Below are 11,797 nucleotides of genomic sequence, written 5' to 3'. Positions count from 1 at the left end.
GCCACCACCTCCAGTTCTGGTCTCCTGGGTGCTGTTCCCGACTTGGGACTTTTTCCTACCAGGCCTCAGGTCTCAGCCTGGAGGGCCCAGCTACTTACCGGTACGCCTTTCATCAGCCCTGGCTTGCTGTCGCTCCTGTATCTGCTTATCCAGGTTGTGCCTCAACTGCTCCTGCTGCATTCTGATGGTCGCGGCCCTCTCTGGGTCCTCCCCAGCGAAGCACTGTAAGCTGGATGGGCCATAGTGGGCATCATTGTTAGCGCGAAGGGCTTGAAACCCCTTCCAGAGTTGGTCTGGACCCCAAAGGTTAAATTCACGCTTATTCTTGAGCTGTTGTTTCTGCTCGCGAAACTCTTGGACTTTTTTGGCCAGGCGACGTGTCCGTTCTGCGTCTTCCTTTTCTAGCATCTGTGCTACCATATCATAGTGGACCTGGGCGGTACCTGGGGGTGGTAGGCAGGGACATGGAGGAAGCCCCACGGGAGGGACAGAGCCCACTCAGCATGGCCCCTGCCCCCAAGGCCCACCCGGTTGGTTCCACCACCCCCAGGCCTCAAGGCCCCACTTGGAGGCAGAACTGCCTTACTTAGTCCACTCAGTCCCGTTCATTCTCCTCCTTGGCAGGCCTCTGGCCTTGGGCTTTTACCGTAAGCTTCTTCCTTGCACCGCTCTCTGATCTCCCGAAGCTTCCGCTCTTCTACCTGGCTGTTCAGGGTTCCAACATCCACCTGATCCCAAAGAAATTAGCTAAATTGTGGCAGAGGCCCAGCAGCAGGCCTTACTCTGCTCAGAAATCCTGTTTAAAAATCCTCCTATAGATTCCTAATACCTACTGGATAATAGTGTTGCACCTATAGCCCGGCCAGCATGGCTCAGTGGTTGAACATTGTCTTATGAACCAGGAGGTCACGGTTCAATTCCCGGTCAGGGCGCATGCCTGGGTTGCAGGCTCAATCCCCAGAAGGCGGTGTGCAGGAGGCAGCTGATCAGTAATTCTCTCTCATCATTGATGTTTTTGTCTCTCCCTCTCCCTTCCTCTCTGAAATCAATAAAAATATATTTCAAAAAAATAGTGTTCCACCATCTCAGCATGGTTCGGAAGCCCCTCGATAATCTAACTCCTGCTCGTTCTCCAACCTCATCTCAGTACCCTCTCCCCTGTCCCACCCTCAGGAGCTCCACGCTTACAGTTTCCTGCACATCTTAGTCCGTTTTGCATAGACAGCTTTTGCTCTGGCCACTTAGAACACTTTTCATCTGTTCTTTATGGAAACCTACTCATCCCTCCAGCACAGGCTGCACTTTCCTGACCCCTCCGGCAGGTGTACTCCCACAGGATCTCAGACCCACTGTCCGCATCATATTGAAGTTGGCCTCTTGGTGATTTCCTCCCCCAGACTGTGAGTCCATTAAGGGCCGAGACTGGGCCTCAGCTTTGTGTCGCTCCTGTGCAACCCACTGCTTGGCACAGAGCAGGCCCTAGGAAGTGCTGGCCAACAGGATCTTAGTCACACCACGCAAGCCTCAGCCAACCACTTACTTGGGTCAGGCACTCTGCTCTGGTTGACAGGGCTGCCACCTTAAGTTAATACCTCAACATTTCCTTTAGCCTCCGAGGAGCTTAGAGCTCAAAGACCTGGGACTCATCCAAAGCTACACACGTAGTACACAGCAGACCTGGCCTTGAGTGCAGGTGTGGGGTCTTTTCCACAATACATGCGGCATCCTCCCTTCACCCACCCCCCAATCTATTTTTTTCTTAAACTACCAATGTTTTCTCTTTATTTTGATTGTACTTCATTCATTTAAACTGTTTCAAAATTGTGCAAAGGGGAATACAGTTTAGTGAAGAATGTGTCCCTCCCATCTCTGCCCTTCAGCCTGGCTAACAGTCTCTTATGTAGCCTTCCAGAGAGAGTTTAGGCATACGCAGTACCAATATCCTTTGGACTTCTTTTGGTTCCACGCTAGTTGTCTTTCAAGAACCAGGCCTGTTGGCCCAGAGCTGACTGGAGCCAACTGTCACAGCTCTTCTTCCCCAAGTCTCTTCCCCTGCAACCCCAACCACCTTCCCAGGCCCTTCCTGTGCCTACAGGTGGGTGCCTTCTCTCCCTCTCCTTCCTTTCCATTCCCAGGGCCTGCTCAAATGAGGGAGGGGCCCCGACCAGTGTGCTCAGTGGTTGAGTGTTGACCCATGAACCAGGAGGTCATGGTTCCATTCCCGGTCAGGCACATGCCCGGGTTTCAGGCTCGATCCCCAGTACAGGGCGTGCAGGAGGCAGCAGATCCATGACTCTCTCTCATCATTGATGTTTCTATCTTTCTCTACCTTTCCCTTTCTCTCTGAAATCAATGAAAATATATTCAAAACAAAACCCCCCAAAAACATATTTTTTAAAATCCAGGGAGGGGGTAACAGACACTGCTATGTTCCTCTCCAGGGGCAAAAGTGAGGTGGCTCTGGGTCCCAAGAAAGTCCCACTGCCCACTCACCCCCATGGTTCGGGTGCGCACATCAAGGAATCGTTTCTGTCGCTCCAATTCGCGATTTCGTCTAGCCTCAATGGCTGCCACCTCCTTGGGATCTGGTGGCAGGCTGTAGGGAAACATCTGGAGAAAGGGTGAGGTAGGATGCCCCATCAGTGCTAGACCCCACCCCCATTCCTTTCTCCCCATAGTATCTCACCGGTTGGTTAGTGATTCCTACTGATTTTACTTCCTGTTATATTTCATATTCGTATCCTCCATCTCTGCTGTGGCCACCTGAATTCAGGCCTCACAATCTGGTGCCAGTCTACCCCTACCTGCTGGATTTAGAAGAGTGTCTCCATGACCTGCTCCCTGCTCCCCTTTCTAAGTCTCAAACTTACAACACTCTCCCTTTCACTTTATGCTTTATTCCGTTTTCCTCATTTCAGCAAATGGCACCACCATTACCCCTTTATTTATTTTTATTATTCTGCAGTCAAATGAAAAGCTACAGGGCTTAAAATTGCCTGTGTCCCTTCATACTTAGGTCAGCCCGTTTTGGGCATGCAGCCAGCCAAAGCCACAGCTCAAAACATTGCGCAAACATAAATCTTATCATGTCCCTCAGGCAGTCTGCGCTAAGACTGACAAAATGTGTTTCTAAGGGCACAGAGCCCTTCGGCCATTAGGAAATCATCCTAACACAGAGAGCTCAGCTAATCTGAGGCAAGAAATCAGATTTGGGGTTTTTGAAGTAGATTGGGATCTAAAGCTTGAAATATTCATACCTTACATTTTTAAAAATTTTACCGTGTTTCTCACCTGCTTAAAACACTCCACTTGCCTTCTCACTGCACTTAGAATCAGATCCAAACTCCTAGACATGAGCTTCCAAGATCCGCTTCCTGCACACCCCTCCAGCTCATCTCATGCCAGCAGCACCCCTGCTTACAGCGCCCCAGGTGCAAAAGTGAGTCCTCCAACAACACAACTGTTCCCACCGCAGGGCCTTTATCCACCGTTTTGTTTGGAATACCATTCCTACAGCTAGTTCCCATCTTAAAAAAACAGTGTGCCCTGGCCTATTTGTTCAGTGGTTGGAGCACTGGCCCTCGGACCTAATGGTTGCTGGTTGGATTCCCAGTCAAGGGCGCATACCTGGGTCGCAGATTCGCTCCTTGCTCCTGTAGGGGTGCATGCAGGAGGCAATCAATTGATGAGTTTCACATTGATGTTTCTCTCACATTGATGTCTCTATCTCTATCTATCTCTATCTCTATCTCTATCTCCATCTCCATCTCTATCTCTATCTCTCTCTTCTTCCTCCCTTCCACTCTCTTTCAAAATCAATGGAAAAAATATCCTCGGGTGAGGATTAAAAAACACACAACCAGCCCTGGCCAATTTGGCTTAGTGGATAGAGTGTCGGCCTGCAGACCAAAGGGTCCCAGGTTCAATTCCAGCTAAGAGCATGTACCTAGGTTGCAGGCTCCTACCCAGCCTGGACTCTGGTCAGGGCTCATGCAGGAGGCAACCAATTGATGTGTTTCTCTCACATCAGTGTTTCTCTCTGTCTTTCCCTCTTCTCCCTTATCCTTACCCTGAGAGATAACCATTGTCCCAAATGTTACCACTCCCTTACTAATATGCATTAATACACTGTGTGTACCATTCCCCGAACAACATTTTAAAACATTTTCTCGTCTTGGGACTTTATAGAATGTCATGAAGAATGTATTATTTTACGTCTTGCTTTTTTTCACTCATGTTCATTCTATCATTTAACAAATACTTGTGAAGTGCCTCACTGTCACTCTTCTAAGCATTGGGAGACATCAAGGAGCATAAGTGATAAAAAGCTGAGTCCTTGTGGAGGTTATTTTCTAGTGGGGCCAGACACACAATACAACAAAGAGTGCATTAAACAGTTTGTAAGATGATAAGTGCTATGGGAAAAAATATAGAGCACGATAAGGGGCAATGAAAGTGCCAAGGAAATAGAAGGGGGTGTTTCAATTTTAAATATGGACATCAGGGGACACATAACTAAGAAGGTAATATTTGATTGAATACTTGAAGAAGTTGAAGGAGTCATCTATGCAGCTACCTAGGAAGAGAACACTTCAGGCAGAGGGAACAGCAAGTGTGAAGGCCTTAAGATGGACACACATTTGCCCAACCGGTGTGGCTCAGTGGTTGAGCATCAATCTATGAACCAGAAGGCCACAGTTCGAATCCCGGTCGAGGCATATGATGTTTCTCTCCCTCTCCCCCCCCCGCCCCCAATTTGTGGGCTGTATCCACAGTGTGTGTGTGTGTGGGGGGGGAGGGGCGGTACAAGAGGCAGCTGATCAATGATTCTCTCTCATCATGGATGTTTCCATCTCTCTCTCCCTCTCCCTTTCCTCTCTGAAATCAATAAAAGATATACTTAAAAAAAGATGGACACACACAAAAAAGAAAAAAAGAAAAAAAGAAAAAATAAAAAAGATGGACACACATTCAAGGGAACAGCAGGAGGCAACTGTGTGAGCAAAGGAGAGGTAGGTAGGAAATGTCATTAGAGAGATAATGCAGGGGCTAGAGCATGTAGGACTTTGCAGACCATTGGAAGGCTGTGGCTTTTACTCTGAAACAGGCAGCCATTGGAGGGATTTGAGCAGTGGAAGTGATGTGTTTTGCTTTTGATTTTTAAAGGACAACTCTGGTTGCTGTGTTAACAATAGACTGGGATTAGGGGAGGCAAGGCTACAAGCCAGAAGACCAGACAGGAGGCTATAGAGTTGTTCAGGCAAGAGACGATGGTGACTCACACCAGGTTGGGAATAGCAGAGGTGGTGAGAAGTGGTCACATTCTGGATATATTCTGAAGGCAGAACTGATAAGACTTTCTGATGGATTGGATGTGAGGTGTGAGAGCAGTGTCAAGAATAACTTCAAGCCTGGCTGGTGTTTCTCAGTGGACTGAGCGTCGTCCTATGCACCAAGAGGTCGCTGGTTCGATTCCTGGTCAGGGCACATGCCTGGGTTTTGGGTTCGGTCCCTAGTAGGGGGCATGAAGTAGGCAGCTTATTAATGTCTCTCTCCCCATCTCCTTTCTTCTCTCTCTAAAATCAATAAAAACATATTTTAAAAAAGAATAACTTCAAGGATTTGGGCCTACAGAAGGATTATACATCTTTATCTCATTGCCCTCAAGTTTAGCCACATGATTTGCTTTGCCCTTTCCAGTGAGAGAATTGACACGTGTCATTGCCAAGCAGAACTAAGAGCCATTAGGTGATAGCCACTTTTTCTCTTCACTCTCTGCTATGAGACTGGCAATGTTCCAGGTAAGGGCTGCTCCTTCAGCCTGGGTCCTGGAGTGGTGACATAGAGCAGAGATGCAGCCAACCCAAGAAGCAGGAGTGAGAAATAATTTTTTAAAATATATTTTTATTGATTTCAGAGAGCAAGGGAGAGGGAGAGAGATATAGAAATATCAATGATGAGAGAGAATCATTGATCGGCTGCCTCCTGCACACTCCCCCTATTGAGGATCGAACCCACAACCCGGGCATATGCCCTGACTGGGAATTGAACCATGACCTCCTGGTTCATAGGTCAACACTCAATAATGTTGGTCTTTATAAGCTTTTGAGATTTTGGGGTTGTTTGTAACCTCAGCATAATTTAGCTTATCCTGACTGATATAAGGGAATCTACAGCTATAAGGCAATAGGAGACCTCTAAGGGAGTAGTGAGTGTAGATGGATAAGAATGTCCTAGGGGAAACAGGGAGAAGAGCCAGCACTGTAGGCTAAGGAGGAATGGCCAGTGAGGTGGAAGAAAAACCAGGAGTGTGGTGTCAGAGAAGCCAAGTGAAGAAAGTGCTTTTGGGAGGAGAGAATGAATGACTATAATGGGTTAAGAGGAGAACTGAGAACTGTGTGTACTTAATAATATGAGGATTGCTGATGACCATGACAAAAACATTTTTAGTAGAGTTGTGGGGATGAAAGCCTGATTGCAGTGGTTTCAATAAAGACAAGGACTCTGTGGCCCAAATAACCCAGTTTATTTATTTTTAGTTGCAAGAGAAAAAGAGGGAGGAGGAATCTGTAGATTATAAGAGACTTATATATACAAGTGGGAAAGTTTCTGTAGCATATACCTAGAAGTGGAAGTGTTGGATCCCAGCACTTAAAGTATATTTAACTTTCAAGATAATGCTAACTTGTTTTCCAAGGAGATTGTACCAACAGTGTATAAAAACTACAGTGTAGCCTGGTCGGTGTGGCTCAGTGGTTGAGCGTCAACCTATGAACCAGGAGGTCATGGTTCCATTCCCAGTCAGGGCACATACCCAGGTTTTGGGCTCTATCCCAGTGTGGGGTGTGCAGAAGGCAGCTGATCAATGATTCTCTCTCATCGTTGTTGTTTCTTTCCTTCTCTCTCTCTCTCTTTCTCTCTCTCCCGTCCTTTCTGGAATAATTTAAAAAACCAAAAAACTACAGTGTATAAAAACGTAGGCACTCCACATCTTCACCAACACTTGGTATTGCAGGCTTTATAATTTTTGCCCATTTGTGCTTATAAAATTATAATTGATTTTGATGGGAATTTTCCTTATTGCTAATGAGGTTGTACATCTTTTCATGTGTATTTTGGTCATTTTTGTTTACTCTTCTCTGAAGTGCCCATTCACATCTTTTGTTCGTTTTTTATTTTTTTAAACTTTATTTTTATTTATTTTTAAATAATTATTGTTGAAAGTATTACATATGTCCTCTTTTGTTCATTTTTTAAAAAAATATATTTTACTGAATTTTTACAGAGAGAAAGGGAGAGGGATAGAGAGTTAGAAACATCGATGAGAGAGAAACATCGATCAGCTGCCTCCTGCAAACTCCCCACTGGGGATGTGCCTGTAACCAAGGTACATGCCCTCGACCAGAATTGAACCCGGGACCCTTCAGTCTGCAGGCTGACACTCTATGCACTGAGCCAAACTGGTCAGGGCTCATTTTTTAAATAATCAGGTTGTTTGCTCTTTTCTTATTAATTTTATGAGTTCCTTATGTATTCTATACAACAATCCTTTGTTAATTTATATGTGGCAAACATCTCTAATTTGTGGCTGGTCTTTTCATTTTATTATTATTTTTTAAAGTTTTTATTATTTAAGAAATCCCCTGAGGTCATAAAGATATTCTCCCATATATTCTTCTAAAATTTCTAAAGTTTTGCCTTTATCATTTAAGTTTTTAACCTATTTGGAATTATATTTTGTATATGGTATGAGAGGTAGGGATTCAATTTGATTTGCCCCCAAGCTCCATTTCCTGTCAGATTGCTGTCCTTTGATCATTTTATTCCCTCAGCCTGATGATGACTGTTTCTCCAAGTTGAACTTCATTTATGGCTCCTCTTCTAGATTCTGTCAACCAAACTTTCTCACTTTCTTGCACCTGTCCTAAGACTAAGACTCTTCTCAGCCTCAGGACTAACCCCAGCCTACTCATTCCACATGTCACCACAATACTTACATTGTGGTGACATGTGGAATGAGTCACTGAAGGGAAGATTCCATAGATATTTTAAGCTTCTTGGACTGCTAAGGCCATGTGGCCTTAGTAATGAGTAGGTTTAAGGTGATAGGAAGATGAAGGGATGGAAGAGAGGGATATAAAAGATGGGGAATAGAGAGAGGGAAAGGACAGAGAGGGTAGAGTTGGGGGGCAGCGAAAGAAGGGGGAAGCAAAGGATGGGGCCGAAGGGGATGGAGAGGAGGGCAAAGGATAGAGATGAGTCATGAAGAGGAAGATAGGAAGTGGGGAGAAGAGAAGGATAAAGGGTTCATACAAAATACCTTTCTCAGCAAGGACTCCCAACTTTGAAGCTCCTAGTTGGGGTCCTGCTTCAGGAGCCAACAAGTGGCTCAGATCCACGTCTGCTCTTGGGCTACAGCGTCAGTCTGTGAACTCTGCTTGGAAGGGGGGGGGGGGGGGGGGGGGGAGTTGGGATAGGGTAGAACCTCTGGACAGCCCGTATCCCTGTCGCTTGAGTACCCTTATCTCCCTTTACACCCCATTTCCCTTCACACCTCGTCCAACCTCGAACTTCATCCCCCTCCGCCTCCGCCCACAGCAAGGTCTGAGTTCATAGAACACCGAATCCTCCCGCTGGCCCCTCCTTCCCGTACAGTCCTTCCCAACCCTGTCCTTGTTTGAGCTTTGTAACCGGGCAGGGGGCAGCCACAGCAGATCTCCCACCTTCCTCCTGCCCCGGAGGGCATAACCCTACTGTGATTTCTGACTCGTCTCAGCAAGTTTGACTTCCAATCCCTCGCGTCTGCTTTCTCCGATGCGATTTGGTTTGTTTGCGGCGACTCTGTTGCCAAGCAACAAGGAAGGGGGCGGGCCCTAAACGCTTGTCGTAAGCTCGCACCCTGGCAACGGGTCAACAAAACTTTCACGCCAGCCGGAAAGCCCTCCTCCCCGGTTCCGGCCAGCGCCGGAAGCCGGAAATCCCGTTTGGCCTGGACTCAAGCTCGCGAGGTTTGCTCGCCGCCCGGCTTGCACCGCGGTGTTTCCCGCGCAGGCTACTCCAGTTCCCGGCGTACGGCGCGGCCATTCGTACCGCCGCCGGCGCCGCCGCCGTCATGGGTTTCCTGAAACTGATTGAGATTGAGAACTTTAAGTCGTACAAGGGGCGACAGATTATCGGACCATTTCAGAGGTTTACCGCCATCATCGGACCCAATGGCTCTGGTGAGATTACCCTGCTGCGGCCCTGCGCACATCCCGCCCTGGACCCCTCTCCAGTATCATAGTACAACCCAGCCCATGCCATCTGAAATGTCGCGAACCGTAACAGGTTCCTCGCCCCTCCTTCGGGGGTACGGCCCAAAGCCGCTGTCCCGGCTCGGGGGCTCTGACTTGAACCTCTTCCCTAGGTGTCAGTTGCCCGCTCTTTACGCGCCCCCCACTCCAGCCCGAGTGGTACGCTCCGCCCGGTATGTTCCCCTTTCCTCTGCCCCCCCTCCCGCCAAAAGTGGTCCAAGTCCGCTGGCAGCTGGATCCCCTCCTTGTATGAACCCTCTGGACGGTGTGGGACTGCTGGTACCCCTCCCGTGGCCTCCGGTCCCAAGCGGTACATTTAACCCGTCCCGCCTCACATTGGTACGCTCCGATTTCGCCCCCCTTTTTTTTGTGTGCTCTCTTTCGGAGGCGGGCAATTTTGAATTTGAGACCCAGCGCTGGCGTCTCCAGAGTGCTTGGGGTCTCCATCCTCCATCCCCGGCCGCCCTCCCCAGCTCAGAGGTGGATATGCCTCGTTCTCGCCCCTGTGCTAGCACTGAAACCGCTAAAAAGTCAGAACTTATTCAAGCTCCCCAAATTCACCGAGTGCTTACTGTTTTATAAGGAGTTATCAAGATGCTGCGGAAATAGCGCAGAATAGAATAAGCAATGCTCCCAGGACAGTTACGTAACCAAGAAAGAGAAAATAGAATCTTTTGCAGCTGAGATAAGCGCTGTGCCGGAAATGAGACCAGACCGGTAGATGTTATCGGGTGGCTGGGCGGCGGCAGTAGTTAACAATACTGTATTGTATATTTAAAAGTTGCTAAGAGAGTACATCTCAGACGTTCTCATCACAACAAAAAAATTGTAATCATGCGAGGTGATGGATGTCAGCTAAACTTACTGTGGTGGTCATTTTGCAATATGTACAAATATGGAATCATTTTTATTGTACACCTGAAACGAGTAACATGTTATGTCAGTTATATTTCAATAAAACGGGGAAAAAAGAAAGGGTGGTCAGGTCAGGCCACTATTACATATCTTAACTCCCCATCTCTAAATGATACACGGTGTGTTTCACCCATCTACCCTCTCAAGAGTTTGTTTGGAATCCTGCTGTGCTGCTCCAGCCTGGAGTTGCTCTAGCTAAATCATTCACTAGCCTGAGGTGGCTGCCTGTATTGAAGTAGCTCTAACTGTGGACCTCCCTTGGAGTCTTGCCTGTTTGGCTCTCAGTGGAGAGCAGGGTTTCTCAACAGCTGCACTGTTGACATTTCCAGCGAGGTGATTTCTTTGCTGTGGGGTTGGTCCTGTGCATTTCAGGATGTTTAGTGGTATCCTTGGCTTCTACCCTCTGGATGACAGTAGCACCCCCGCACCCCCAGATGGGACAACAAAGAATGTCTCCGGACATTGCTAAATGCCCCCTGGGGGTTGCAAAATCACTCCCCCTACCAACCTCTTGAGAACCACTGACTGGCTTAGAGGGTTAATGCTTGGGGTTCCGCACCAGTTTCTTAGAATTTGGAAAGGAGGCAAGAGGCACCTCTTGTCATTTGGTCCCCTCAACATGGGTAGGTAGATTTGTATACCCGGCTGTTCTGAAAAGGTCCTGGGCCTGACCTCCCCTCTTACCCTCATTCTTCAATGCCCACCTCCATGAGGCATTCCTTGATTCCCCTCAGTGAATTGCTCTTCTCCTCTGGCACACAGTAGGCACTTGGTACACATTAACGTTTATTTTCTCCTATCTTGTATTCATGGTATGTTTTTGTATCTTTATTACTGGTCTAGGAGTGTCTCAAAGAAGACATTTCTTAAAACGTTTTGTCGCTATTCAGCTCATAATGCATGTTATAAAAATGCTTATAATATTGAATGATTGTGAGTAGGCCGGCCTTTGTGAGATGTCCTTAAGTCTGGGAAGAGCATGGGAGAAGCCCTAAGGTTACAAATGAGTGTCTAATAGGCTGACTCCTGGTCTGCATGGTGTGCTAGTCCTGCTGTGATGAGGGAGACATTGCTGAGTCAGGCTTGTTAGAATGGGACTGCCATTTATTGAGCACCTACTGTGTGTTGAGTACTTTATTGGGCCCTTTTACATTGAAATTCTCACAATGACCCTAAGAGGGAGATCCCATTATCTATGTTTTGTATATGAAGAGGCTGAGGCACTAAGAGTTGCAATCACTTGCACACTGATTCCCAGAGCCAGGACTAGAACCTATGCTTGTCCAAGCCTGTGCTCCTGCCACTCCAATGGAGGACTATATGCCAAGCATTGTTTTAGATGTTTTACCCACGAGTCATGGTTTCTCACATTTTCCAGGTGAGGTCAGCTAAGAAATAGTGAAACTAAATACAACCTAATCTATTGGACTAGAACCCAAGCTTTTTTTTTAAAAATCTTTATTTTTTTTTGAAGCTCTTTATATAGATTTAAAAACTTGTTAACAACTTAGTTGTTGAATGTTGAACCAAATATGCTTCTTTGCTGTCTTTGTAAAAAATTATCTTTATTGCTGAAAGTATTACAGATG

General features: G+C 47.0%; 2 protein-coding genes across 4 annotated transcripts in view; one reads left to right on the top strand and one right to left on the bottom strand.

The window, feature by feature from the left end:
* RIBC1 (RIB43A domain with coiled-coils 1) overlaps positions 1 to 8,839 on the bottom strand; it is a 12,459-nt gene extending 3,620 nt beyond the window's left edge. The window contains exons 1-5 of one of the 2 annotated variants that reach the window (XM_005869075.2): positions 8,724 to 8,839; positions 8,321 to 8,434; positions 2,494 to 2,610; positions 647 to 728; positions 99 to 443 (exon numbers count right to left, since the gene is read on the bottom strand). In XM_005869075.2, coding sequence (XP_005869137.2) covers positions 99 to 443; positions 647 to 728; positions 2,494 to 2,610 — 544 coding nt within the window. In that variant the 5' untranslated portion in view covers positions 8,321 to 8,434; positions 8,724 to 8,839. Of the gene's footprint in view, positions 1 to 98; positions 444 to 646; positions 729 to 2,493; positions 2,611 to 8,320; positions 8,435 to 8,723 lie in introns of those variants that run through there. The other variant, XM_014541992.1, reaches the window with a different exon arrangement.
* Positions 8,840 to 9,005: 166 nt separating this feature from the next.
* Positions 9,006 to 11,797, top strand: part of SMC1A (structural maintenance of chromosomes 1A) — a 29,472-nt gene continuing 26,680 nt past the window's right edge. Inside the window, exon 1 of one of the 2 annotated variants that reach the window (XM_005869074.2) lies at positions 9,006 to 9,221. In XM_005869074.2, the coding sequence (XP_005869136.1) occupies positions 9,113 to 9,221 (109 nt within the window). In that variant the 5' untranslated portion in view covers positions 9,006 to 9,112. The remainder of the gene's footprint in view (positions 9,222 to 11,797) is intronic. The other variant, XM_014541991.1, reaches the window with a different exon arrangement.

This window comes from Myotis brandtii, unplaced genomic scaffold (assembly GCF_000412655.1).
Source record: "Myotis brandtii unplaced genomic scaffold, ASM41265v1 scaffold286, whole genome shotgun sequence".
NCBI lineage: Eukaryota > Metazoa > Chordata > Mammalia > Chiroptera > Vespertilionidae > Myotis > Myotis brandtii.
Note: the sequence above shows the minus strand (reverse complement) of the source record. Positions and strands in the feature narration are given on the sequence as shown.